The 27,860-nt window shown below is 41.9% G+C and overlaps 1 protein-coding gene across 3 annotated transcripts in view; it reads left to right on the top strand.

Moving 5' to 3' along the window:
* The window catches only part of GC5 (golgin Putative 5), a 70,673-nt gene extending 45,243 nt beyond the window's left edge, over nucleotides 1–25,430 (top strand). For all 3 annotated transcript variants that reach the window (XM_087663479.1, XM_087663477.1, XM_087663478.1), the window contains exons 12-20: nucleotides 2,809–2,874; nucleotides 2,987–3,085; nucleotides 3,186–3,404; nucleotides 3,531–3,645; nucleotides 3,723–3,961; nucleotides 9,483–9,542; nucleotides 9,620–9,733; nucleotides 24,617–24,691; nucleotides 24,784–25,430. In XM_087663479.1, coding sequence (XP_087519605.1) covers nucleotides 2,809–2,874; nucleotides 2,987–3,085; nucleotides 3,186–3,404; nucleotides 3,531–3,645; nucleotides 3,723–3,961; nucleotides 9,483–9,542; nucleotides 9,620–9,733; nucleotides 24,617–24,691; nucleotides 24,784–24,819 — 1,023 coding nt within the window. In that variant the 3' untranslated portion in view covers nucleotides 24,820–25,430. The remainder of the gene's footprint in view (nucleotides 1–2,808; nucleotides 2,875–2,986; nucleotides 3,086–3,185; nucleotides 3,405–3,530; nucleotides 3,646–3,722; nucleotides 3,962–9,482; nucleotides 9,543–9,619; nucleotides 9,734–24,616; nucleotides 24,692–24,783) is intronic.
* Nucleotides 25,431–27,860: the final 2,430 nt, after the last annotated feature.

Here is a 27,860-nt window from a genome sequence, read left to right as displayed (position 1 = left end):
TGTGCTTTAAGAAGTAAATCCACATGTATCTTGAGAAATCATATACAATTAACAAGTTATGTTCAAGGCAACAGTGGATGTCGGCCTACAAATTTCCATATGGATCAATCTAAGGGCACCTCAACTCTATGTGTAGACTGTTGAGGGAATGGAGTACGGTGCTGTTTTCCTAGTAGTTGATAGGCTTTACAGACATCTCTAGGTAGTTTTTGGTATGGAAGGCCCTCAACCATTTGTAGGTGAGACAACTTGTAAAGAGAGTCATACTCAAGATGCCCTAAGCGGAATTGCCAAAGATGCTCATTGTTCGTAGGCTCCCGTACGGTGGCCAAACCCTAGAAGTGGTGGAATTGTGAGCCCTCAGCTATCCGCTTGGAAAGAAACTGGATCATGTGGTAAAGGTCACTAGGCTGTAAAGAAGACTGCTTGCCCCAATTGGCAAAGCTGTTGAATGGATAACGAGTTCACTCCAAGCTGGGACACATGATAGACATTGTCTAGTGTAGTGAGATTCGAACCTTGATTAGTGGCAAAACTGATGTGATCGTGAGCTTGAATCTTGATTGAGTAATTCCTAACTTGGATATGCTTGGCTGTAGAGGCTTGGGTGAGAAAAATATCTTGGATGGGAGTCATGTGATGTGTAGCTTTACTGTCCACAATCACCTCGTTGGGAGGTAACTTGCATCCTCAGATATCTCTAAAGAGACGAGATGAGTCTCATCAAATGAGTTAGACAAGCTCTCTTACATTGAGAACAAAGTCGAGTGTGATGGGTAACTGATGGCAATGTGGGTTTGAGTACACCATTGCCCTTGATTTTGTTTGCCACCGCACATTCTCCCTTATTGGGGGTTACTCAATTGAGGGGTGGGGTCCTGAGTCTTTGATTTGGGTTGTGTGCCTCTAGCCTTTGATCGACACTCATCATCATAATGGCTAAGTTGACAATACCTATTCTTTCTAGGTACATTTTGCCACTCGGGTTTGAGAGAAGATTGGGAGGTCCCTGGTGACTCACTAGCTTGATTTTGGTTTTGATTTTCTTTCAAATGTTGATTTTGATTTGAATTTTGTTTTTGTTTGCCCTTCCCTTGTTGCCCCTTTTGAGAAGATGTAGTGAGGATCCCCTCTAAAGATGACTATGAAATTGATCAAACAATGGAGTGTAATGCAATATAGTTGACACTCAAATTCATAGAAATTGGGCATGGTAGGCTGTGAGATCACATGCTACACAAAATGTAAGTATTTCCTTGGTAGCTTAGTTAAAAAACAACGTGACATGGTCATTAGAGGGCTTAGGAGCCATGTGGTAGAGAATTTAGCGAGAAGTTGTAGACAGTTAACCAACTCGACCTTAAGGTCATCCCAATCAGTAATTTTGAAATTTTGAAGTTCATGGTCAAGTGTGATATGATGAGTCCTATCTTGAGCTGCATAGTGGTCAGTCAAGTGTGCCCATCGATTGGATGCTAGGTCAAAGTGCTGTAACTTGGTGTGAAACTCAGGGAGAAGACCTTGCATCAAATTGGCTATGCCTTGCATCAAATGCAAGTGCTCAATGCCTTCCTTGGAGAGTGCTTGAATTGGTTACCCTAATCCATTACCATGGGCATCAACTCTTCCCATTCGATGGTGTCTACCCTCTTGGAGGTGGTTAAAGAAGAGTAATACCCACCACACTAAGAGGGTAGCTGTGCAAGTAGAGTGGCAGTCATATCTTTGGAGGAGATCACCTTTCTACATTGAGAATCTCTTGTTGTAGTGCTTGCAGCTTGTTGATATGATCTTTCATGGGTGTAGGTTGTTGGGGTCCATAGTCCACATTTGTACCTCCATAGGCACCTGCTTCAGGGGCATCATCCAATTGTAGAGCTGCCCCAAGTGCAGCCATGTTTGTTGCGTACCTGTCATATGCTTGACATGGGCAATGACTGCTGGTGTGTGTGTGTGCATGAAAGAAAGATGAATGAATAGATGCAAGCATTCAATTTGTTCCAATGCAGTTGGGTATTTTCCAAAAGTCGAGAGATTTGGGATCCTTTGATGTTGGACGGTCAATCTTTTTGGTCACCAACTCCGCAGATGATATGACTCCACAATGCCTTCCAGATACTGAAGTTGTCTCCTTCTAGCTTTTGATCCTGAGGAAGTGTAGGTAGAATAGGGACCTTACAGTCCAGCAGGACCTGCATATCTGTCCGAATTAGTAGACATCCTTCTTCCGCCTTGAAAATGCCGCACTTCATGGGTAATCTCCTTTGACTCTGAAAATGCAGCCGGCTTGGACTTCCCTTGATTGATCACTGGATCTTCTTCACCATCGAGGAGATGAGAACACAAAATCTGCTCTGAATGCTGGAAACACAGCCTTTTCAGCACTTCTCTGCTGAATCCTTCACAAAATCAGGTCTGCATGCCTCCCTCTTCCATGATGCAGGTCCAGGCAGCCCTCCTGATTAGCAGTAGCCTGATGTGCAGCCCTCCTATTCGTGCACACACAGAATACTGCTCTTGTGCATTGAAACTCATTCTCGAATCTCCAGATCTGTCCACCTTTGCTGCAGCGATTCAGTCTGTTTTACTACTGTTTCTGATAATTTGTGTACTAATCTTGTGTTGAGGAAAATAGATTTTGTAAGGCATGATGATGAGAGAAAAAGTGGTTACAAGGAAAGTCTGTGTGTGTGAGTGATTGCGTAAATAGTATTTAAAAAATAGCATGCACAACTGTGAGCATGCATCTAGGTGCAGACACATACAGTTTTTCAGGAGTTAAGACTGACAAAGTCTTGCTGGTTGCAGGAATCAACAGCCTTGCGAGCAGAAGCATGGAGTGGGGTTGAGCGTGCACTGAATGCTAGATTGCAAGTGATTTTCTAACTAGTTACACTATGGTTGATTTGATTTGATTTTCCTAACATAAGCGATCCCTCGATGTGTAATGACTTGCTAGTTGTTTTTTGCTTGAGCTTTGCTGAAGGAAGCAGAAGCAAAGGCTGCAGCTTCACAAGAAAGAGAGCGTGCCATTAATGAGCGTTTAACACAAACTTTGTCACGAATGGCTGTTCTTGAAGCTCAGGTTATTCATATCTGTTGGCTTTTAAGTTGCTTATTCATAAGTTTTAAATATGACTATTTGGAAGCTTACTTTTGTTTTGGATACTTGGAATTGCCGAAAGGTTTCTTGCTTAAAAGCCGAACAGGCCCAGTTAACTCGATCATTGGAAAAAGAACGTCAAAGAGCATCTGAGAACCGACAGGAATACCTGGCAGCACTTGAATCAGCTGCAACCCATGAGGGTCATGCAAAGCAGCTGGAAGAGGAAATGAAGGAGCTTCGAACCAGGTTCAAGAGGGAGCTGACTGAAGAAAAAACCATGCGAGAATTGCTACAGCAGGTGCTTTGCAATCTACCTTCTTATGAAATGAACTACCAGGGTTTCTCTTTGAGGGGATTACTTGGATCAAAATGTGGTTATATCACAGTATTTACCTATGAGTTTGCCTGTGTTTCAACTTCAAAGGAGGTGGAACGTGAGAAGAAAAAGAGAACAGAGCATGAAGCACTACTAGGGAATGGAAACTGGTCACTTGCAGACAAAAGCAATGCCTCTCCTGTACAAGCTCAGCCTGAATCTAGTGAGTTCATTTTCACACCAACATGACATTTCAAACAATATATTCAGCATTCAGTGAATATTCTTGCTCTATTACAGGTCCAAGGAGAATGTTGAGGCGATTTTCTAGTGCGAGCAGTGCAAGTGTGGAAGAGAGCTTATTATTGCAGGCATCATTAGATTCAATGTCAGATCAAGGGCTGTCTGATCTAAGGAATATCCAAATGACACCTCCATCGTATGCTTCAAAGGGTGTTTTTCCCAATGCTACCATAGAGCAGCTAGAGGCTTTGCTAACTCAGAGAGAAGGTGAACTGGCTTTATACACATCACGACTGGTATGTAGATCATCCTTGTGATTGGCCTTCTTATTGTGGGAATGTTTGTATATGTACAGAATCACATTCTGCAGAATCCTCAGTAGCTGATGTGCTAGTGTACATGTAAAATGCGTGTCTTTATATGTGGACAAACTAGTATAGCAAATGAAGCATTCGATAGATTATAAACTTTGAAACAGTACATTGGACGATTATGGATGAATATGCAAAAACATATCGATATTGTGACCCTGTTTTAAACGTCCAGAGAAAAACACAGTTTAAGGCCATCATAGTTCTGTGAGTCTATTAACCCTTTAGGTATCCACACTGTAATGCCTGGGGATCCTGCTCAAATGCTATCCAATGATGAGAAAAGAGAGTCCCCCCCCGAAAATCTTCGTATCCCCATGCTAGGCCTCCATCACCTATCTAAGCTATATCCTTCTAAGTCACAACCATGGTCTTTGTTCATTTGCATTGTATAGAATCATGAATCGTGATCAGATTGTGTTTGCAATGTTACAGGAGTCATACCCAACGTGCATATAAAGCCTCAAAGTTTTTCCATCTCCAATGAAACCCATTTCTAACTTTTGTATGAAACCTATGAAACTTGTTTCTTGCCTCCTGTTATTGCTGGTCCAGTAGACCAATCTGACATCCCCTTTGAAGTTGAGAAGGGCACAAACTATGATGGTTGTCCAATGGCAGCATGACTTGAGTTTTCCATTAGCCTTATTGCCCATTTGAGTTCGAATGAGCAGGAGATTGGCCACCACTCAGCCTCCCTTGATAGGGTTAGCCATAATAGGTGGGGTGGACATATGAGTTTTTTGGGTGTTTGGGTGGGGGGGGGGGGGGGGTTGGGCTAGGTGCTCTTGGCCGCCTTAGATCGCCACTTATCGTTGAAATGGCCAGCCTTCTGGCAATCCTAGCAATACCAATTCTTCTTGGGTACATTTTGCTAAACCGGTCTAAGTTCTTGACTAGTTATTCCCTTGTTCTTCACTAGTCTTCTTAAATTGAGAGTTGTTCTTGCCTTCCCTTGCTTCATCTTTTGGAAAGAGGAAACAAAAGTCCCCTTTGAAGATGACAAAGAGGGTTTCTTATGAACTCTACTCAAACTCCTAGGAAGTAAGCAACTCAGATTGTGAAGTGATTTGTTGCATAAAATTAAAATTCTTTGGTGGCAATTTATTTAGGAACAAGGAGACTTGGTCATCATCAAACTTGAGAGGTCCAATGGTAGGAAGCTCCGCAAGTAATTGCAAGTATTTATTTAGGAACGAGGAGACTTGATCATCATCAAACTTGGGAGGTCCAATGGTAGGAAGCTCCGCAAGTAATTGTGAGTATTTGGCCGATTTGACCCTTAAGTGATCTTGATTAGAAATATTGAACTCTCAGGGCTCATGGTCAAGGTTTATATGGTGAGTCCTATCACGAGTTGCATAGTGGTCAGTCAAGTGCGCTTGTAGATGCAAGGTTAGAGTGCTGTAATTGAGAGTGACATTTGGGTAAGAGACCTTACATAAGCTTAACTATGGCTGCAGTTTTTGGGCTTCTCCAAGAGTAGAGAACCTCGTATGAGGACTGAAGGGGGTTAGGTTGGATTTAGCCCCTGAACAAGGTCCCACAAATCTTGAGATTCCAAAACATGCAGTAAGGTTTGACCAAGTGGTGAAGTTTGACTATTGAAATGAGTCTTGTCATTGAAGGCATTCTTGTCCTTGGTAGAAGAATGGAAGGATGAGTGAGGTATTGAATGTGTGGGTTGGGTTGGATAGATAGATGTTTGGCCCAATAGTACTTGCATCATCAAGATGCTTGGCATGGTGAGGTCCCACAGATCTAAGTGTCCAAAACATGCCAATAAGATTTGACCAAGTGGTGAAGTTTGACTTGTTGAAATGAGTCTTGTCATTGAAGGCATTCTTGGCCGTGGTAGAAGAATGGAAGGATGAGTGAGATGTTGAATGTGTGGGTTGTGTTGGATGGATAGATGTTTTACCTGATACAACTTGTAGCATCAAGTTGCTTGGCATGGTGACTCGCGGTAGTTGACTTGTTGAAGGTGGTAAAGCTTGATAGAAGGTGGATGGTCCACTAGGCATAGGCATTTGTGTGAATTGTGCGGCCATTTGACTCATGTTTAGGGCTTGATACAGACAAGATGGATACCCTTGCATGTAGGTCCCTTGTGGGTGCTCGGTTTGAAGGATAAACCCCCACCATTGGTGCACTTCCACCACCCAGTTGAGGAGTGGTTCTTGTGGGATGTGTGCCTAAAGTACCCCTTGATGTGGTGGATTGTGTCATGGGTATGTGTGTATATGCAACAGATGGAATGTGTGAAATAGGTGGAATTTGAGTGATTAGATACACCAAAAAGGAAAAAAAAACTAGAATTAGCAAGTGAATGAGAGGTATATTCATGTTTTGCACATTAGATAGAGTTAACAAAGGACTAGTAGAATATAAACTGTGTGTACCTTGCACTGATTCTTGTGAGACTAGATAGATTGGATGTGGTGTTATTCCCATGTCGGTGTGTCCTTGTGTTGTGAGTTCTGGATCCTCAATTTCGAACTCAGACTGCCGTGCACCTTCCTCCTAAACATGATTGATAGGAGGACACATTGAAAGGGTGGGTAGGAGTGTGATGGAGATCTTGATAATAAAGTCTTAATCCTCTTCAGACTCTCTCACGTCCTTGCCTTGGAATGTCCACATATTCCATGTTAGTGAGAAGGTGCACAGATCTTGGAGGGATACCTTCAATCTTGTAATTGTTAATAAGAGTGTGGGTACCGTTCCTTTAGAGCCTCTAGTGAGGGGGATATTGGCGTGGAAGAGATAGGCTCCAAGGGGGATTCCTTTGGTGACCAAGGTTGAGTCATCCCTTGTGTTCTCACATGCTCTTGAATGTCAAGGTTGTTTCCAGATTCATGTGTCAATTGGGAGCACCTAGCTTTGATAGCATGTAAAAAACAATAGGGCAAACAAAGATTAATGGAAAATTTATGACAGCAATGGAGCATTGCTTGTAGTATGCTCAATGGAAATGAATGTGTAAGAATATGACAGGGGCCTCAACTCCGTGTCTGGAGTACCAGGCATGAGGTGAGCTGAGAGTTGTGTTAGAGACTTAAGATAAGCTCCAAAAGAGTGTTGTACTTGAGACGGTTCTGGAAATGGAGCAGCACTGGTTCATCGGTGTAGATGGTGTGGTGGCAGTAGTGGAGTGAGCAAAACACAGTCCTTTGGGCAGTAGGACATCTGAGACGACTTTGGGAAGCAAAAACACAGATATTCTGGCTGAGATGGTAGCTCCACAGCTAGCAATAGAGGAGGAATGATGATGTCAGCTGGCTCTCCACAACCAGCAGCAGAAATGCAGGCTATAGATGATGAAATGCAGATGGCAGCAGCTGCAAATCTTCTGAATGATGAAGATGCAAACGAAGAAGGGCTGATGATTGCTCCAACCAGTCGGGCAAATGCTAGAAGATGATGGAGAAAGCTGGGAAGACCTCTGAAATGGCTAGCAACTGCAGCAGAGGGCTGCATGGATCAGGCTGGTTATGGTTGGAGCAGGCTTCCTCTAGACTGGCGATGACTTTCTGAGGTTGTGGGCAGCACATAGATGAGGCTGGCTGGTTGGAATGATCAAGAATGAGATATATAACATGTTCTGTTTATGGATGATTTCTAGGCATTTGTCCTACTGTTAGAAAGTAAAGCCTTTATTTTTGGTTTGCTTTTTGGGCCCTTTTAAGGAGAATAAAATAGGCATCACTACATAGTAATATTTAATTAATGCATGCCTTAAATTTAGTGGCTCTACGATGGAGACACTTGAAGAAGGCACCACCACATGTGATTTCCGTGGCTACTTTATAGATCTCCTTTTAGTACACAGTTATTGTAGTTTTCAATTCAGTGTTTCAACAAGTTTTAATTCCAGCTAGCTAGCTATAAAGTATCCTAAAGCGAGGGCTGGATGGTAGCCGGTGAAGAAAGGGATTTGGTGATTGAAGTGGCAATGACCATGATTCGCTTTTGTAGAACTTTTTGAGCTAGTTGTTCTACCATGGTACTAGAAACACATTTTAATGTCATTGAATTTTGGAATGTATGTTGGGGCTATATGAGAGCTGAAACTTGAAAGAATTTAGCTGAAAAAAATGAGTTTAGCTTGTAGGCGAATTCTGCCTTTTATTAGACATTGCTTAGCTATACAGCCAGTTTGTCCACATTTGTTTGAGGGTGTCAAATTGAAGTGGAGGGCATTAGGACGTGCATAGGGTTTTTTTTTTTTGGGGGGGGGGGGGGGGGAGGGGGTTTACTCTCCCCTTTTCTGATGTTTATCCTTCTTTAGGGGATGAATACCTTTTAATTGGAATGATTTTTACTTTGCCTTTGCATGCCTCCATGTTATGTCTCAGCGCTCATCTTGTGTGTCAATTATTTAGTTACATCTTGCTCAAAATTCATGGGCAGCTTCAGACATCAAACAATTGCCATATCAGGTCTCATTCTTGCTATTTTTCTCACTAGCCATACAACAATCTGCTCAACATTACACAAATAAGATGACAATCTACTGGGTTTGACCATCTCTTGCTAGATTTGCCCTTGGCACCTTGCCCCATCTTCGTTGCATGTCCAACCTGCTAACTCTCATGCAAAGCCTGCCACGCTAATCACATAGACACCTGTCAAGATCATTGATGAACTAATTTTCATGTTTGACACTTCCTGCTTGTATAAATAGAACCAGTCAATTCTTTGCCAGAGAAATACAATGCATCTTTTGAAGGCTTCCAAAGCTTAAGCAGACTTGAACCAGTCAATGCCACTAGGGCAATGCTTCACCGGAGAAACACAATGCATCTTTTGAAGGCTTCCAAAGCTTAGGAAGACTTGAACCAGTCAATGTTACTAGGACAATGCTGCACCATAGAAATCCAATGCATCTTTTGAAAGCTTCCAAAGATTAGGAAAACTTGAAAGTTCCAAGATTTTCAGACCTTTCTAGAAAAAAAGAAGGGGTTGTTCACAGGCTTATCTTTATTTTTCTCCATCTTCTTTCTCCTCACCCACTATCACCAACCACTAGTGACCAGCATAGAGATCAAACTCTTCTTGGTGATATTTGTTTTTGTTAGATGTCTGATTGATCCCTTATGTATCAATGATCTTGGTGGATTGACCCAAAGTGAGGAACAGCTTGTTGGAGGGTGGCATGTGGTGGTTGAGACACACAGGTTATGATTACAAAGTGGTGGATTGACCCAAAGTGAGGAACAGCTTGGTAGAGGGTGGCAAGTGGTGGTTGAGACACATTATGATTACAGGTTGGAGGAAAGTTGAAAAATAGTTGTGCGCCCAAATTGCATGATAGATGTATTTTATGTTGGCTTCACGGATTTTGATTTGTTAACATCTGTAATGTTTATAAAAAAGTTGCAGATCATTAGATAATTTTAAACACACTCATTTTACCAAAAGTGGTGAGACCTGTTCCATGCAGGCTTCTTTGGAATCAACACGTGATGCATTAGCAGAGGAGCTTGTAAAGGCTACCACACAGGTTTATTGCTGTTTTCTGTATATAATTGATCACAATGTCTCCAATTATTGAAGTGAAGAAGATTCTGTTTTTGGCAGTGTGAGAAGCTTCGAGCAGAAGTGGCCTCCTTACCGAGCATGCGTTCAGAGTTGGAATTACTGCGTCAGCGTCATACATCTGCATTAGAGCTGATGGGAGAAAGAGATGAGCAGGTATCATCGCTTCTTTTTAGAGAAATGGCTGTGCTTATGAAACCATATGTTGATATATCATCTTTTCCACTTTTTCATCTGGTGGCAACACCTAGGCACTGAGGGCACTAGAAATGTCCTGTGTGAACACACATTATTGTGTGTAAAAGTGCGTGTTTAGGTGTGAACATCTTTTACACCATTTAGCATTAAGTAAGGGTCAAAGGTGTAGGTGGATACCTCACCTTATATATTCAGGCCCTATCACTTGCACTTTCATCAACGGCTATCACATCAATCTATTCAGCTTATTGTGTACTTGCAAGAGTTCTCTCTCTCTCTCTCCATCATGGAGCTTCATCCTCCATAGCCTGATGAGCACACATGAGCTCTATACCATCAGAGCAGGTCTTATCTGTCCAAGGAAGGTCGGCAGCCTATGACTGTTGCTGCAACAGAAGAAGAAGAAGAAGAAGAAGAAGAAGAAGAAGAAGAAGAAGAAGAAGAAAGATAGGAGGCGCTGTCCTGACCATCAAGCCTCTGCCTGTCTGCCCTCGTTCCCTGTGCCCTGCGCCCTGGTCAGATGTGCCAACCTGCATCGACAGCTCTGCCTGTGTTCCCTGCACCCTGGTCAGATGGACACATGCCCTGCGCAATCCGTCAACCTGCTCCGCGTCTGACTCCAGGATAGTTGCCAGGCCATGTGTTGTCTTATTGGCTTCAACCTATCATCTATTGAGTGCAACATCACATCGACCTGCCACATCTTGATTATCACTAGCCCATCAATTTGTATCAGATAAGCCCACAACTAAAGATTTAATTAACTTTAAACATCGGATTCTTAAAGTTTGTTCATATGCAGATTGGGGCGTTTCCAATTGGAGCCCAATTTCTCCAAATTTGATCACCGAAATTTGGGGCTTTTTACACCAGCCATTAAATCTTAGTTCAAATCACTTGAATATTCTCAAACTTATCCCTATTTTTCTTTTGCCCTTGAAAATTCTCAAAAATTTTATAAAAAAAATTGAGTCTTTTTCAATCTGAGCTGTCTTCATGGCATCTACCATTGGGACATCGAGATATGGCATCTCAATTGAAAAATCCTTTGGCATCAGGTTCTCATCTAGAAGACAAAGCTAACGAGCCGGAGCACGTTCAGGGCAATGCACAACTTCATCAAGAATGGCTTGGGAAGAATGAGAGAACACTCGCCATCATCAGGCTTGGCCTCTTTGGCAACCTTCTTCATCACCTTGATCTTACAAAAATGGCAAAAGAGGGATGGGATGGCCTTCAAATCACATGTAGGGAAGATATTAATAATTCCAAATTATTTGGGAAGATGCAGTTGTTTAGTATCTCCTACAATTCTTCGGAGACTCTTGAGTAGCATCTCGATCATTTAAGTCTTCTTTACCAACAATTGACCACTCTAAATAGCCATCTAGATGATGATGATAAAAAGGTTGTACTTTCTTAATAGCTTGATGAAAGAAGTACAATTCCATGAAATTGTGACAGCTCTCAAGGTGGCTCGAGAGATGAAACATGAAGAAATGGTTGTTTTTCTTTTGGATGACGAAAGGTGCAACAAAGATGTTGACATAGTATTGGCAGTCTTCTACATCAAGAAAAAACTGCCCAAGTCTTGATATTGCAAGTGTATTGGCCACATTGCTGACCGATGCTACAAGAAGAAAGAGAAGTAGCAAGAAAATCAACATGTCCAATATGTTGCTACCAATACCTTATCAGATAGTGACCCTAATGAGCCATCTACTACTTTTGACAAGGTCCTTTATGTATCTGTTCAATCTTTGTCTCTTGGCAATGGTGAACCCTATTAATATGCATTTTAAATTACATCATAAATAAATAAATAAATAAATAAATAAAGTGTTTGGAATTAGACGCTGACCATACCAATGCATGTGTTAAGACATTTCTAAACACATCCATTTACTTTGTGGGATACTCTATCCGGATTTTTATCCAAAAAGATTTGTACTTTCCTTTTATGATTCTATTAGAAGCTATATTTCAAGGGGGACTGTAACCACTTACCGCATGACCTTTGTGTTGATCTTGAAGTTATATCCATGTATTTGGCCTCTGGTCATGTGCCTAGTGTTATGGGAACACTAGACTGTGCTCAAGAGACTAGACTAGATGCAAGATTTGTTATAAGAATTTTGATTACAAGATAATTCCATGTAGAGACACAAGGTACAATGATAACGTATCAAGATACAGAGAATTCCACAACTTGGGACCGTAGGTATAGACAATATGACTCGATAGGATATGAAGGATTCCACAATGCGGGACTATAGGTATGGATACAAGATATCAGAATTACTCCCTCGACAGGGATAAACAAGATACAAGATAGTACTAGACAAGATCTCGTACTACGAGATTACAAGGTGACAAGACAACAGGAGTATAATGGAAGATAAGACAAGACTAGATACCATGACTAGACAAGAACTAGAATTGGAACTTGAAGTTACTTACTTGGAGGTCTGGACTCCTTGAGCTCTCAAGATTGGCATTGGCAAGATTGAGGAGCTCTATGGCCAATCCCTCCTTTTATAGCTAAAGATCTTCTAGAATATTCCATGATGACATCATTGATGATGCAGGCGATGACATGGTATATCTTCTAGAAGGTTCTATGATGATATGGCAAGGGTAGGTTCACATGCTCGACCTCAAATTCTTCATGATCTTTAATCTGGACAGGTGGTGGGGGATTAGATCTCTCCTCTCTCAGTGATGAGCTATGGTATGGCTCGACCAAGGAAACATGGAAGACTGGGTGGATCTTCATGGTGATGGGGAGTTGGATTCGGTAAGCAACTAGGTTGATCTAGGCTACAATAGTGAAGGGCCCAAATCTCTGGTGGTCTAGCTTGGTGGAGGGCCTTGTTGTTTGGAGGTTATGCTTGAGTAACCGTACTTTATCACCGACTTTGTATGCTGGATGTTGGAGACGATACTGGCCCGCATAGTGCTTGCATTGATTCTGAGCCTTTTGGATTTGTTGCTTGAGTTCTTGGTGTATATTTGCTACGTGTTGAGCTTCGTCTCGGGCAGCAAGGTTCTTTACTTGATGGGAGAGATGTACAACCATCCTTGGATGCTGACCATAGTTCGCAAAGAAAGGAGTTTGCTTGGTAGATGCATGGACAAACTTTGCAAAGGGCAAGAGCTCAAACCAATCATTTTGATGGTAGTTGATGGTGCAATGGGGATATTGTTCTAAAACTTCATTTACCTGTTCTGTTTGACCATCAGTCTGTGAATGATTGGTTGTGGATAACTTAACTTAGACTCCAAGAAGGTTGCAAAGGCTCTTCCAAAAACTAGATATGAATTGGGGACCCCGATTTTTGATGATGCCATTTGGGAGTTCATATAATCTGAAAATGTATCTGAGGAAGAGTCTAGTAGTAGTTGTGCCAGTGATGGTCTTAGTGGTAGGGATGAAATGTGTCATTTTTGTGAATCTATCTACCACAACAAGAAAAGAGACATATTTGTCCGATTTGGGAAGATCTGTTATGAAATCCATGGACAGAGAAGTCAGGGTCGTGCTGGAATGGGCAAGGGTTACAGAAGGCCATGTGGTTTGTGACGAGTTACCTTGGCCCTATTGTAGGTATGGCATGATTTTATATATTCGTTAACTTTTTTCCACATCTGGGGCCATCAAAAATCTCTTGAAATAAGCTCTAAAATCTTACAAACTCCAAAGTATCCTGTTGCTAGGATATCATGGCATTGTTGGAGTACCTGGAGTCTCGGCTTTCCTGGAGAGATGTAAAGTAGATTCTTATTGTATAACATAACAATCCATTCGTTTTCTGAAGCTCGCAAACTTCATTTTATTTTCTCTCTTGATTTTTTCTCTTGACATTGTTGACCAAATCATCATGCGGTAGGGCTTCATGGATTAACTGGATCAAGGTAGGGTCGTCTTGGTGACAACTGGAGATAGCTGCTAGCTGGAGGTGCTCTGGCTTGAGTAGTATTGCTCGTTGTTGATCAAAAGCTTCTTTCTTCTTTTTAGGTGCCAGGTAGGATTTTCTTGATAAAGCATTTGATTAGTATTGTTGGCATCCTGGGTGATAGGTGATGACAAAGTCAGACCTAGATAAGAAGTTACTCCAGCGGGATTGTCTTCGATTGAGGATGCGGGTTGTCATAAAGTATTCTAGATTTTTGTGATCTGTATAGACAATAACTTCATGGGTTGAACCTTCTAGGTGATGACATCAAGTATCAAAGGTATCTACAATGGCAAGTTCTTTTTGGGATCCATGAAAACTTTGAGTTTCTTGTGAGTCTGGTGAGTAGTATGACTATCTTTGAGTAATCCTTGATAAATATCCTGTAGAAGTTGGCAAAGCCAAGGAAACATTGGACATCACGGACACATGTGGGTGTCTGCCAGTCAAGAATAGTCTCGATCCTCTTGGGGTCCATGAAGATTCCTTTCTGAGAGAGATTGTACCCCAAGAATTCCACTTGTCTGGTGGAAAAAACACTTTTAAAGTTTTGCATATAGTCCTTTTTCTCTGAGCTTTTTTAAAACTGATTTTACATGGTGCTCATGCTCCTATCATTCATCATATGTTGAAACACTGCAGGAGCATTGGTGAGACCGAATGGCATAACAACATACTTGAAGTGACCATACCTTGTGTGGAAGGTTGTCTTCCATTTGTCTCCTTTGATTGGTACAAGAATGTAAGCCCCTCATACATCAATCTTTGTGAAGATCTTGGCTTTTCCAAGGCGTTCCAAGAGCTTTGGTATCAGTGGCAAAGGGTATTGATTCTTGACTGTTATCTTGTGGAGTCCTCGATAATCCACACACATTTGAAGTGACTCGTCTTTCTTCTTCACAAACAAAATTGGAACTCTAGCAGGAGACTTCTGGTGCCCAATGAACCCCTTGGTTGAGTTCTCATCAATGTTCTTGCATAATTCAACATATGGATTATTTTTTTAAAATTCCAACTATCTCAAGGTAATCATGCTCATCAAAAGGTGGAGCATCCGAATCCTTTGTTAGTTTAACACTCAAATTTAGTGGGGTAGCCAACAATAATCTTTGGAAAATACGTATAAAATCTTTTCCAAAGTCCTGGCGAATCGGCTCCACAAGCACCTTCCAGCTATTGTGCATCCTCTTCAATATGGTTTCATTAAGGGCCGCAACATTCTGCATAATATCTTAAATGTGCAAATGGCCATTGACTATGCAAGGCACTCTAGTCAGGAAGTGGTATTGATTCAATGGGATCTGGAAAAGGCCTTTGACTATTTAGACTGGTCTTTCATTGCTGAACTTATGTCTGCTATGGGTTTGGGTACTCGGATGTCCTGATTGATCTATACCATTAGTGTTGCGGCTTCTTCGCGGGTTATGCTCAATGGTGGGTTTACAGAGCCATTTGTCCTTGCACGCTCGGTGAGACAGGGTTGCCCTTTGAGTCCTCTCTTCTTTGCCCTGGCGACCCACCCAGTTCTTTCAATGTTATCTTCAATGGCAGCTTCTGATCAGTTGGACGGATCGTCTCTTCCTTTGGGACATCACTTCATTAGCCAATCTTTGGCTGATGATAGCTTTATGATTTTGCGTGCAGACAAGGACAACATTTGCAAGGCATTAGATGTTTGGACACTCTTTGGTCATGCTTCGGGTCGTCGCATCAATGCCTTCAAATCAGCCATTCTCAGCTGCACGGAGTCGGATTTACAGTCATTGGGCTGGCAGGGTCAGGTTGTTCACTGTGGCTCTATTGTCAGGCATCTTGGGTACCCGTTGGGTGTTGATGTTCAGCCAAAGCAACTACTGGAGTGGATTTCACAGAAACTGGCAGCTAAGTTTATGTATTGGAAGTCGCAAGCGTGGCCCTTCCATGTCCGCCTCAAAGTGGCTCAGACAATTATGCTTCCAATGCTCACATATTTCTTGCCATTGCTGCCGTGGACTCCTACTACTTTGAAGCCTCTCACTCGCCCCATTCGTTTCATGTTATGGTAGAAGGATTCATTGCACGCAGGTATTTCGTGGATTTCGTGGTCACATACATGTACCCCCAAACGTCTGGGTGGTGGAGCTATTTTGGATGCTGAAACTCATATGCTGGCTCTTCGTTGGTCTCTTTTTCGCGCTATGTGTGTGGATCATCACCCCTGGACCATTATAGCCCGTTATTTTCTTGAGGACAGCGGGCTTCGGCATGGCAATACACAAATTCGGGGTTCCTGGTGGCATGTCCTTAATGCAGACTCTCGGTTTTCCAGCCCCTCCTCTTCTCTGTTACTGCATTTGGTCGGCTCCTGGAAAGTGGTGCTCCAAAAGGCGCGTTGGCATCCAGCGGAGGACCGCGTGCATACTAACTCCTTTCAACTGGAATTGTTGGCAGTCTCGAGATTACTTTCATGTGAAGACAAAGACCAAAATTTAAGTGCATGGCCCATCTAGGTGTGACTTCAGTTGCAGATGCCACCCTTGCCAATTGTAATGTCTTCACATCGTTTCGTACGGTGAGGAGACTTTTCAGAATCCTGCGTGGATACCATGACTTATGGGAGCAGCTTTTGTTGGTGCTTCAGGGCAGGACTAGGTGTATCATCTTCTGATTAAAGACCATCAATGGCTGGGTGTTAAAGCTAATACTGTATGGGGATTGCGGAAATCTCTATCATGGTGGAAGGCAACTGTGATGGAGGGCTGGTTGAATAAAACTCCCTTCAAATGTAAGGTCTTTCTTTGGTGGATGATGATTGGTGGTCTTCCTCTTGCCTCGGCCCTTTCCAAGCGTCGAATTTTGAATGGCAATTGTTTCTTTTGTATCACTACTGTGGAATCGGCCCGACATCGATTTATTTCTTGCCCGCTCGCCAAGAAGATCTGGTCGCTCTTGTCACAGGTTTGGCGTATAGTGGTGGGGTCCTCTCTAACCCCTTTCGATTGGGTTTTTGTGAGGCCAAAATACCCCACATCGCCACAGTTGCTTATGAAGATCTTGTTCCACTTTTTCAGATACTGGGGATGTTGGCACAATTGGACCACTCGGAATGCCTTCCTTTTTGATTCGGCCTCTAATGTACCGACACACATTGCCCGGCTTAAAGGTCTCTTGCATTGGTAGATAGATCTCATTCGGCGCTCCGACTTGCTCCCTCGGGAGGACTTGCTTCCCTGGCATATGGCAATTTCCTCTGGGTCTTTGCCATGACTTGTGTACCCTTTTTGGTGGTTTAGTACTGGGATCTTACACATGTGCTTAGAGCCCTCGTGTATCTTGTAATCATGTAAACTTGTACCTTTTTTTCATAATTAATACAATTACCTTTTACGAAAAAAGAGAGAGAGAGAGGAACGAGACTGAAGACTAAATGCAGTGATGAGCTGAGTATAAGGAGTGTCTGCATGAATGGTGAAGCACATTAGTGGGGGCACCAGAATGAGAGGCAGGTGCTTAAATGAGGGGAGGAGACTCTGGCCAACCTGCTGCCCAAAAATGGCTGACCGACTGCTGGAAATCACAGGTGTGGATTATGGTGGACCTGATGGCTGCCAATAATAACACCAGGAGATGACAGCAGAGATACATGGAATGCCAATACCTATGGATGTCCTGAAGCTTGATGCACAAAGAGTTGTCTCAAGATGGGCAGCTTTATGGTGAGAGGATTTTGGTGCTGACAGGTGTGAGCTCTAGGAAGTCAAGAGTAGCAGTGTAGGATGATGAGGATGAGGGAAGAGATCGTGGTCTGGATTAGCATATAGCATTGCTTACTACTGTCTAAACTTTAGTGACCAAGTGGCTAGCAGTAGCCTTTTATGGTTCATGTTTTTGATGGCTTATGGTGTGGGAAGTTTTGAGTCACTTGTAACCATGCTCCCAAGTAGGTTACAATTGTGACTGTGCAGGTACTTAGTGGACTAGCAATAAATGGCTCGTGAGCAACAATCTAATTAGCCAAGGTGTAGTACTTCTAGCCCTTAAATACTAGTTTGCATAGCTTACATTAGACTCTGTGATTGTAGTACCTGGACTGTATGCTAATACTAGACTTGGTATGATCATAGTGATTCCTGCTAAACAATCATGTCATGAATGGTAGTGGAGTCATATAACTAGCACTTATGTACTTGCTCTATATGTGTGGCTAGCAATTCCTACTAAAATATTCACTATGATCATTGATGCAGTTAGGTATGTAGCCAAGACAAAGTGCAACTTTGTCCATTGCCTAAAAGAACCTGTTGAATGGCACCTCTTTACCTCACCCCATAGTGTTGTCTATAGAAATTATCACAATCCTATTCAAGATTTAGTCATCCCTTGGATGGGCACAAGCAATGCACTATTATACAGTTAGTACTCTTGGGCACAGTTACACATTTCCTATATATTGGTGGGACAGCTCCATGCAGTCACTAGTTGGCTCTGTTAGGTTTCACTCATGCCTATGCTCACAGAGGAGTGTCAGTTATTAGTAGGACACTGGGGCACCTTTTACTCTCGGTACGAGAGGTTTTTTCCCTTAGACTTATTGTCTTTTTTCGTATGTGCTTATGTCACACACTTACGGGCACTTATCGTGTTCAGGTGTGAATACCCCCTACAACCCTAAGGTTTAAGGGTTGTATTGTGTACTTTTAGCTTACACTCTTTTAGTCTATTGCATTGGGTGCCGTGCTTCACTCTCCACACTGTCTACTGTACTCTCAGCAACTGAGCTTCGATCCTCTCACTCTCCCACATTTGGTATCAAAGTAGGGCTTAGCTCTGCTCAGTCTCCGGGAGTTCTCACATAGTCCAGCTCTGCTCCAGTCTGAACGCTGCCTGAACCGCCAGCCAGGAAGCAGCTGCCACTGCCCAGCAGGTCCGTCACCTGTGGCACCAGGTCCACCACAGGAGCACCACCGTCTAGCAGCTCGCCAGTTCGCCTAGGATATCGCCTGCCAGGCTGCCTCTGCCCTCACCTCCTTGCCTGCGACGTCCGTGCCTTGGATACACCGCCCTTGGTCAGCGCCCACCACGCCCGCCTTTGACGACACTTGTCAGCGACCATGCCACCCGCCCAGCCTTGCACAGCCCCTGTGCCCACGCTTGCCTATGGCCATGCTCGTCCGCCAGCCTGCCTCCTGTGCTGCCTATGCCTCTTGCCCGCTTGTCGCCGCCTGACACCTAGAGATGCCCCTTTCCTTGTCGTCCGCCGCCCAGTGGCGCTCTACTTGCTAGTGCTGCCACCAATACCACTGCATACAATTGCAGCCTCAGTAGCACCTGGTCCAGTGCACCTCCAGCATGAGTAGTACGACAGTTAAATTCAGGGCAAAGAGACATTTTTTTAAATTTCAAATCTTATTCACAGGAAGCATTGTGCTCGAGCAGCACATCTTTGCATTTGCAAGTGTCTAGGACACATTTCACGCAGAGATTTTGTGAAATTTTGGGGCTTTTAAGGTTTTTGAAGACATTGGCATATGTATTGCAATCTTAGTCACACAGATAAACTGTTTTGGACAATTTTGAGGCAAGAAATTTTGAAGCTTTTGCTTCTACAATGTTGCTAAACATTGAATGCACCTTGGATTGTGTGCATTACAGACAATTTTGACAGAGTGTACCTCAATGTACTAATTGCAGCAAGCTATTTGCTGTAATTTTTGGAAATTTTGGAGATTTCTAGGTTGGTCTAGCTTGGACATTGCTCTTTTGTCTTCTCTTGGTATTGATTATCATGGCAAATCAGGAAGATGTATTTACCTATATATCCAAGGAGGACAGATTGGATGGTAAAAACTACTCACTTTGGTTCTTTATGATGAAGAATGTGCTTGTTGCGAAAAATCTTTGGGACTACGTTAGTGGAGAAGAAGAAAGGCTTGAAGTTGTGGCTCCTGCTACTCCTCCTCCAGGAGGACGTGGACAACGAGCACCTCAACCTGTTCAGCTTGCTCTACTTTATCCACTTCCCCAAAGATTAGCAACTCAAAAAGCATGGGATACACGGGATGCACAAGCTTTGTCGCTGATTGCATTGGCAGTTCAACAGTCCATCATCCCTCACATTGGGTGTGCAACTTTTTCACGAGAAGCTTGGCTAACTTTGGAGCAGATGTTTGCTGGTAAGAGTGAGACCCGCATCTCTTTCTTAAAGAAAGAGCTTGAGACATTGAAGATGGATGAGGGTTTTTCTAACAGGATTACTTGAATAAAATTCAGGACTTGTGTAAGCGACTTATGAATGTCAATGAGTAAAATTTAGATGCACAACTGATATCTACTACATTGAATTCATTACCTCCTTTGTACTTGGCTTTTTATACAGGCCTAAACCTCACCATGAGGATTGCCCCACAACCTATTTCCTTTCCTTAGTTAGTCAGTTTGCTTCTAGAGAAGGAGCAATTGCGATTATTTCAAGAAGCCAAGTCACTACATCGTTGAGTGTAGAAAGGGCATCGCCAAGGAGAAGAAAAAAGAGTTAGGGATGTCTATTTCTGATGCTCCTTCCACTGCTACTGAGTCAGTGTCCTTTGTTGCAAACAGGGACGATTGCTTTTACATATGCAGGTATGACTCTTCTTGGGCTGATAGAGCATTTAGCTCTACTGAGGATGTAGGCACTTGGTTTTTTGATAGTGGTGCTTCTAGGCACATCACATCTCGCAGAGATTTATTTGCTTCTGTTATGCAGCTCCAGTCGGCAAGTCTGTACAGTGTGCCAACAATGCATCACACCTTGTTCGAGGTATTGGGGAGATTGTGCTCACAGCCATTGACGGCTCTATTCTCTGCCTACGGGATGCTTTGTTTGTGCCACGTATAAAGAAGAATCTGCTCTCTATTTATTCTTTGGTACATTGTGGATTGCAGGTCACCTTTGATGATGACAGATACATGGTGAGAGACAAGGAACACATGACTTTGGTCTTGACTAGCACTTTATGTCATGGGTTATATGAGTTGGATGCTCTTTCAGTTGATTAGTCAGCGTACTTGGCATCCACTCTTACTCCTGCTATGATACAGACAGAGTTATGGCATCCTCGGATAGGGCATGTGAACTATGGTAGCTTGATGCTCTTACAGCGTATACAGATGCCAGATGGATTACCTCTTCTGGAGAGACCTCCTGAGTACTTGTACGAAGGATGTATTTTGGGAAAAATGCACCGGTTTTTATTTCCCTGTGATCTTGCTTTTAGAGCCACAGCCAGGTTATAGTTAGTGCATTCAAATGTATGTGGGCCTATACAAAAAAAAGTCATTGGGAGGATGTTACTATTTTGTGACTTTTATTGATGACTTTACTTGTTTTGTTGGGTCTATTCTTTGGTGAAAAAGTCAGAAGTGTATGATGCATTCTTGGCTTTTGTAGCACTTGTTGAGAATCAATCTGGCTGTAAAATAAAGATTCTCCATTCGGACCAAGGGGGGGAGTATATGTCCTCTATGCTGACTTCTTTTTGGAAGTAGAAGGGCATTGTTCATCAGCTCACTATTGCTTATACTCCACAGTAGAGTGGGGTTGCAGAGAGGAAGAATCGGTCACTCATGGAGATGGCAAGATGTATACTGAAAGCAAAGAGCTTGCCACACAATTTTTGGATGGAAGCCGTTATGTGTGCTTGCCATGTTTTGAACATATTCCCCACCAAAGCATTAAAGAAAATTACACCTTTTGAGGCTTGGAACAGTTGAAAACCTTCTGTTGGGCACTTTCGTACCTTTAGGTATTTTGCATATGCACATATTCCCCAGGTACTTAGAAAAAAGTTGGATAACAAGATTGTCAAATGTATTTTTGTGGGATATAGTAGTGAGAGAAAAGGCTATAGATTCCATGATCTTCTCTCTAAAAAGGTGTTTGTTCCCTAATATACTATTTGATGAAAAATCAGAATTGTCCCTTGCTGGTTTTAACACATATCAGGCTGCCCGTGATGTATTTGAAGGGCTACTACCCATTTCATTTGGTGATTCAGCTGAAGTTTCAGCAAGTGAACTTAATGTTCAGCCAACTGGTCCATTGGAAAATGCAGAAAATCAGCCATTGGCTGATCTGAATATTCAACAAAGTGCTGAAAGTAAAATTCAGCAAGAGCTTGTGCACAGTCAAGAGGCAAGACAAATGCTTAGATGGTATTTACAGACTATGAAAGATAGTCATCTGGATCCACCCATGGCTGGTCGTACTACAAGGCAAGCTCGTATGCATGATACTGCACATACCATGGAGTTTGTTATGACAGCAAGTACAGTTGATGATGAGGAGTTTGAATGCTTTGAGGATACACAACAAAGTATGCATTGGATGGCAGCAATGTAAGTTGAATTTGATTCTATAATTAAGAATCAAACATGGGATTTAGTGTCTTTGCCCTTTGAAAAGAAAGCCATTGGAACAAAATGGGTCTACAAGCTGAAACAGAATGAAGATGGATCCATTGACAAATATAAGGCAAGGTTTGTAGCCAAAGACTATGCACAGAAGAAAGGCATTGACTTTGAGGAGACATTTGCTTCCCCCTCCTAAATGATTACCATAAGGTCTACGGTTGCTTTGGTTGCCTATTACGGATGGACTGTGCATCGGTTAGATATTAAAATTGCAATTTTACATTGGGAACTTTATGAGGAAGTATATGTACAGTGGCCTATTGGTTTTGCAGTTGAGGGATCTGAACACTTAGTTTGCAAGCTGAAAAAGGCTTTATATGGCGTGAAACAAGCTTCTAAAGCTTGGTATGCAAAGATTGATGCCTTTTTACTCAGCCAAAGGCTTATAAACAACTCATTTGAGTCTACTCTTTATGTATGTAAAGAGGGGAGATCCATGCTGATCATTTGTCTATATGTTGATGATCTTTTGCTTACAGGGACACATGCTGATCAGATTTCAGTATTTAAATAAAATTTGCAGCAAACTTTTGAGTTGTCAGACTTGGGGTCTTTGCATTATTACTTTGGCATTCAGTTCATACATGATGGTTGAGGTATTAGTTTATCATAGTCAAGATACATTGGTAAACTTCTTGAGAAGTTTGGCTTACAAGATTGCAAGCCAATCTATACACCAATGGAACCTGGACTAAAACTGTCACTACATGATGAGAGTGATTTGTTTGATATACACACATATGCTTCAGCAGTTGGATGTCTTATTTACCTATGCAACACTAGGCCAGACATACAGTTTGCAGTTTCAGCCCTGAGCAGATATATGCATCAGCCATGCATGTCACATTGGCAAGTTGTCAAGCGTGTTTTTCGTTACTTGCAGGGTACTAGCTCTCTTGGATTGCTTTATGCCAAGGGGGGACCATTGCAGTTACATGCTTACAATGATTCTGATTGGGCTGGTGATTATGATTCACGTCACTCCACTAGTGGCAATTGTTTTTTTCTTGGCTCATCTTGCATATCTTGACTTAGCAAGAAACAATCCATTGTTGCCACATAGTCATGTGAAGCTAAATATAAGGAAGCTTTCACTAACACAGTTGAATGCATATGGATTAGATGCTTGTTAGCTGATCTGGATGTATTTGTTTCGAAGCCTATTCCTTTGTTTATTGGTAGTTAGAGTGCCATTGCAGTGGCATGGAACCCAATGTTTCATGCACGTACGAAACACATTGAGATACATCATCACTTTGTCAAAGAGAGGCTACATGTAGGTAATATCAGCCTTGTCTATTGTCCTACCACTAGTAATGTGGCATACATCTTCACCAAAGCTCTTCCTCATGACAAATTTGAAGCATTTTGCAATGTTTTAAATTTGATCTCCTTTGGTGGCGGATGATCCTTGTACTTGTGATCACTCTTCTCACTCTAGGGGGGTTTGTTGGGTTTCACTCACGCCTACGTTCATAGAGGAGTGTTAGTGATCAGTAGGATAGTGGGGCACTTTTTACTCTCGGTACAAGAGGTTTTTTCCCCTAGACTTATTGTCTTCTTTCATATGTGCTTATGTCACACACTTACGGGCACTTACGGTGTTCGGATGTGAACACCCCCTACAACCCTAAGGTTTAAGGGTTGTACTTTGTACTTTCAGCATACACTCTTTCTGTCTATTGCATTGGGTGTCGTGCTTCACTCTCCACACTATCTACTACACTCTCAGCTGAGCTTCGATCCTCACCCTCTCACAGGTTCCAGCATTTCTGGGAAGTTGGGTAGGCCACACAAGCTGTGTAGGATGCCACATGGCATGAGCATTTATTGCACAGCATTATTTCTCATTATTATATTGCTGTGATCTCATTATGCAGCAGTTGGCCAGTTTTAACCTGATCACATTGATGATTATTTTATTACCTATTTATAGACTGGCCAGCCTCTGGTCATTCTCACACGTTTTTCAGGTGGACAGAGATCGTCCCTGCCGGAAATACACTCAACAATGCTTGTACACATCTGCCTTCTTCATTTACTATCTCTTTCTCTCTCCCTCTTCTTTCCATGTTCATTTTCTTTCAGTCCAGTCACATGCTTCCGCATTCGCTGCACTCTGACAAACCCATGTACTCTCAGGATATGAAACAAAATCTGCGACCTTTTAGCATTGGCATCTCTCAAGTCTGTGTGCTGTTAGGATACGAAACAAAATCTGCAAACTGGGTGGATTTGGTTTGCACACATGGCAATCAAGATGAGTTTATCCGTGGATGGGTTATGCATATGGCAATTTAAAATCTTCTGCCACTCGTGCTGCAGACAGTAATATACAAGCTGTTCTTTATAGTTTTGTAATCTGTATTCTATGCCATTAGCAATAGCAAATAAACTTATCCAGTCAGTGTGTTGGTCTTGCACAACCATTCATTGACACATTTACTGTATTCAGGTTGAGGAGCTTAGAGCTGACCTTGCAGATGTGAAGCAGATGTACAGAGAACAAATTGATATGCTTGTAAATCAGGTGAGCGATTACTTTGTTTTTCGAATGGCAAAGTGCACTAGACAAATGTGAAACCTAACAAGAATACTGACAACGAATTTGGGCTTTGATAGATTCAAAAGATGAGCTCCTCGATCAATGCCAACTAGTGCAAAAAGGATCAAATTTGTTTATACATAAAACATCCCTTGGTATCTGATGTCAGGAAGAGTGGGAAAGCTGCTTTTGCAGAACATTCAAAGCAATGAGTTACCTTTCATTGGAGACAATGGTGCACAAGCTGTGCACACCAAACCCTGTTTGGACAGACATTTGCGATATTGAGTCCAAGAATGGGAAAATCTGCTTTTACATAGTATATCCACTGCAAGGTACCTTTTATCCAGAGGATGCAGTTGCATTCTGTGAGTGCAAGCAGTGGCAATCATCAAGCAAATCACTGCGAAAGCCAAATATTGCCTGGGCTGTTTATCAGCTTAGGAGCTTTATTTGAGGAGCAAGTTCTTCATGTGGAGTTCTTCTAGCCAGAAAGCATGTCTTGGTCTGAAAAGCCACTGTTTGAAAAGTAAAAGGACAAATGTTCTCATTCTGAGCTAGGCATGTGCAACACCACCCTGTTAACTTGGCCTGTCTTTTTTAATCCATGGTATACTTCATCTGTTGTATCCTTCCTGATGCAAGCATAAACATTTGGAGACTTTGACAAGATATGTATAATTCTGCTCAATTACGAGCAAGCTGTGCCAACTTTCATTCCACCAGTCAGCTTGTACAGACTGTCTGCATGCATCTCTTTGTGCACACATGCGTATGCTCTTTAATTGTAAAACCGCTACTCAACTTTTATAAGCTCTAAGGGTCACAAGAAGCAGCTGTAGCCAAATAACTTTTGCTTCACAGCACACACATATGTGTGTGTGCATGTGCACGCGCGCGCGCGCACACACACACACACAGGGTCTACCAATTACAAAAAGAAAAGAGAGAGTCTATTTTATCAATGGGTGGTATGTGTATGATTTTTGCTAAGGCATTGTGTGCATGTGTGCATGTGCGCGTGCGCGCGCGCACGCACGCACACACACACACACACACACAGGGTCTACCAATTACAAAAAGAAAAGAGAGAGTCTATTTTATCAATGGGTGGTATGTGTACGATTTTTGCTAAGGCATTTGCTAATAGATTGTATGATCTCCCAAAGATAGTGCACCTTGCCCAATATGGGTTCATCAAAGGATGGAATATTTTGCATAATATCATCAATCTACAGATGGCAATGAATTATATGTAGTGTATAAATCAAGAGTTTGGACTTAAAGAAAGCTTTTGATCATTTGATGTCTTTTATAGCTCAACTCATATTTTTTAGATGTGTCAACACAACAACTCTCTAGTAGACTTTGTTCAGTACCATGTGTATTGGGTAGTACTAGGCTTGGATTGCCTTTGCCAAAATTTCTTTAGAAGGCACAGATGTTTTGCATGGCAACACTCAAATTCAGGTCTCATGGTGGCATGTGCTTAATGTTGATCAACCCATATGATTGACATCCTCCCCATTGTTCTTAGGCTTGCTCCACAATAGATCTATGCATCTTAGTCAACACATGGCTAGTCATAATGGTCCTATAATTATTGGGTATCATAGGGTTTGCACTCTTGTAGTGGTAAAATAGGTATGGTTTTACTAGCTAGGTGGAAATTGCTCACAATTTGCTCTATTAAAAATATGGGCTAGCATTAGTGCTAGGATATTGCAAGCATGTGCAAAGCACTTCGCTATCAAACCATTATGATCACGAGCTTTCCCATTCTTTAACCTCTATCTTTTTATGTGGAGTTGCAATGTGGTAGTTTAGAGATTGATGAGGGGTATGGGATTGTGACATGGAATGTCATAAAGCATGTGAACATATGCATGCTAGTCATGAGGTCTAGTAATATGTATTGGTATAGTTGACTTTGATGAATCCTCTTCTTTGCTCGTTTCTATGTTGTCCCAATAATATAGAGAATATCTCTATTCTCAATCTAGCCAATTATTCCTATTTTTGTTACTGCATTGGGTGTCTGAAGAGTGTTTTAGTGTGCCTATGCATGCATACATGAAGTGCGACCTCTCGTCGAAGGATGTTCATGTCTCTCTATAATCTTGATATACCAAAACCATTCTATAGGGCTAAGCATTGTGGTGGCATAGTGGATGGCATAGTGTGTGGGAATGCATGGGCAGTTGAACTATATAATACTTTAGTCAAATGTCTTGGGAACTCATTCAATGGAATATGTGAATCTAGCTTCATCAACAAGTTTTAGACTATAGTCACAGCTTTGTACCATGGGAACCTAGGTACATATGATTGTCCTCTTGTATATGATCACATGCCACTGTGAAGGTCAAAATGACCTGATTTATTGCCAAGCCAATTGGTTTGCATGAGACCATAAAACTCCTAATATGTGGTATCAACCATCTACAATCCACAATGCCAATTGAACTTCTATAATAGGCCAAAAGTCTTATGGTGTCATTAGAGTTTCTTTGCTACAATGTTTAGAGATATATCATATGATTAATTTATTTTTATACACTAATCTTAGAGTTGATGTTATATCCAATAAATGTTTGTAAATATGTTATCAGATTGTTATTTGGTTAGTTTACATCCAAAATTGATGTGGTAACAAAATGCAAAGTCTCATTTCCAGTAATAGCAAACTTGTACTTGATTCTAACCCACAAAAATTTCAAAAATGTGCTAAGCATTGATGGAAATTTCATGCAATAAAATCTTAGTGAGGGAGATCCTTTGAATTTAAGAGAGAGGGCTACTTTAGATTTGAATGGACCTAATGAATTTATTGTGTGATGTTGGTAGAGCCTCTACATGAGCATATGATTAGCATAAATAGTATAGATGTCTTGAGATTTTGATAGAAACTATGCTTTGTGTGTGTGTGTGATCCCCTTGTGGCTTATGGAATTCTACTTCTTTCAAAGAATCACCCTTAAGAGATTACTTAATTTTCTAGAATTGCACATGTGAATCTATTCTATTTAGATAGTCTTAAGGAGCTCCTCATGGTCTTATTATTTCTTAATTCCTTTACATTTGGGGGCATCATTTCAAAAGGAAAACATAGCACATAAGTTTCAAGTAATCAAAGCTTAGGGCTGAAAGTCAT

Source organism: Lygodium microphyllum, chromosome 22 (genome assembly GCF_053477565.2).
Source record: "Lygodium microphyllum isolate KBCC chromosome 22, Lygodium_microphyllum_v1.1.10, whole genome shotgun sequence".
Lineage (NCBI taxonomy): Eukaryota > Viridiplantae > Streptophyta > Polypodiopsida > Schizaeales > Lygodiaceae > Lygodium > Lygodium microphyllum.
Note: the sequence above shows the minus strand (reverse complement) of the source record. Positions and strands in the feature narration are given on the sequence as shown.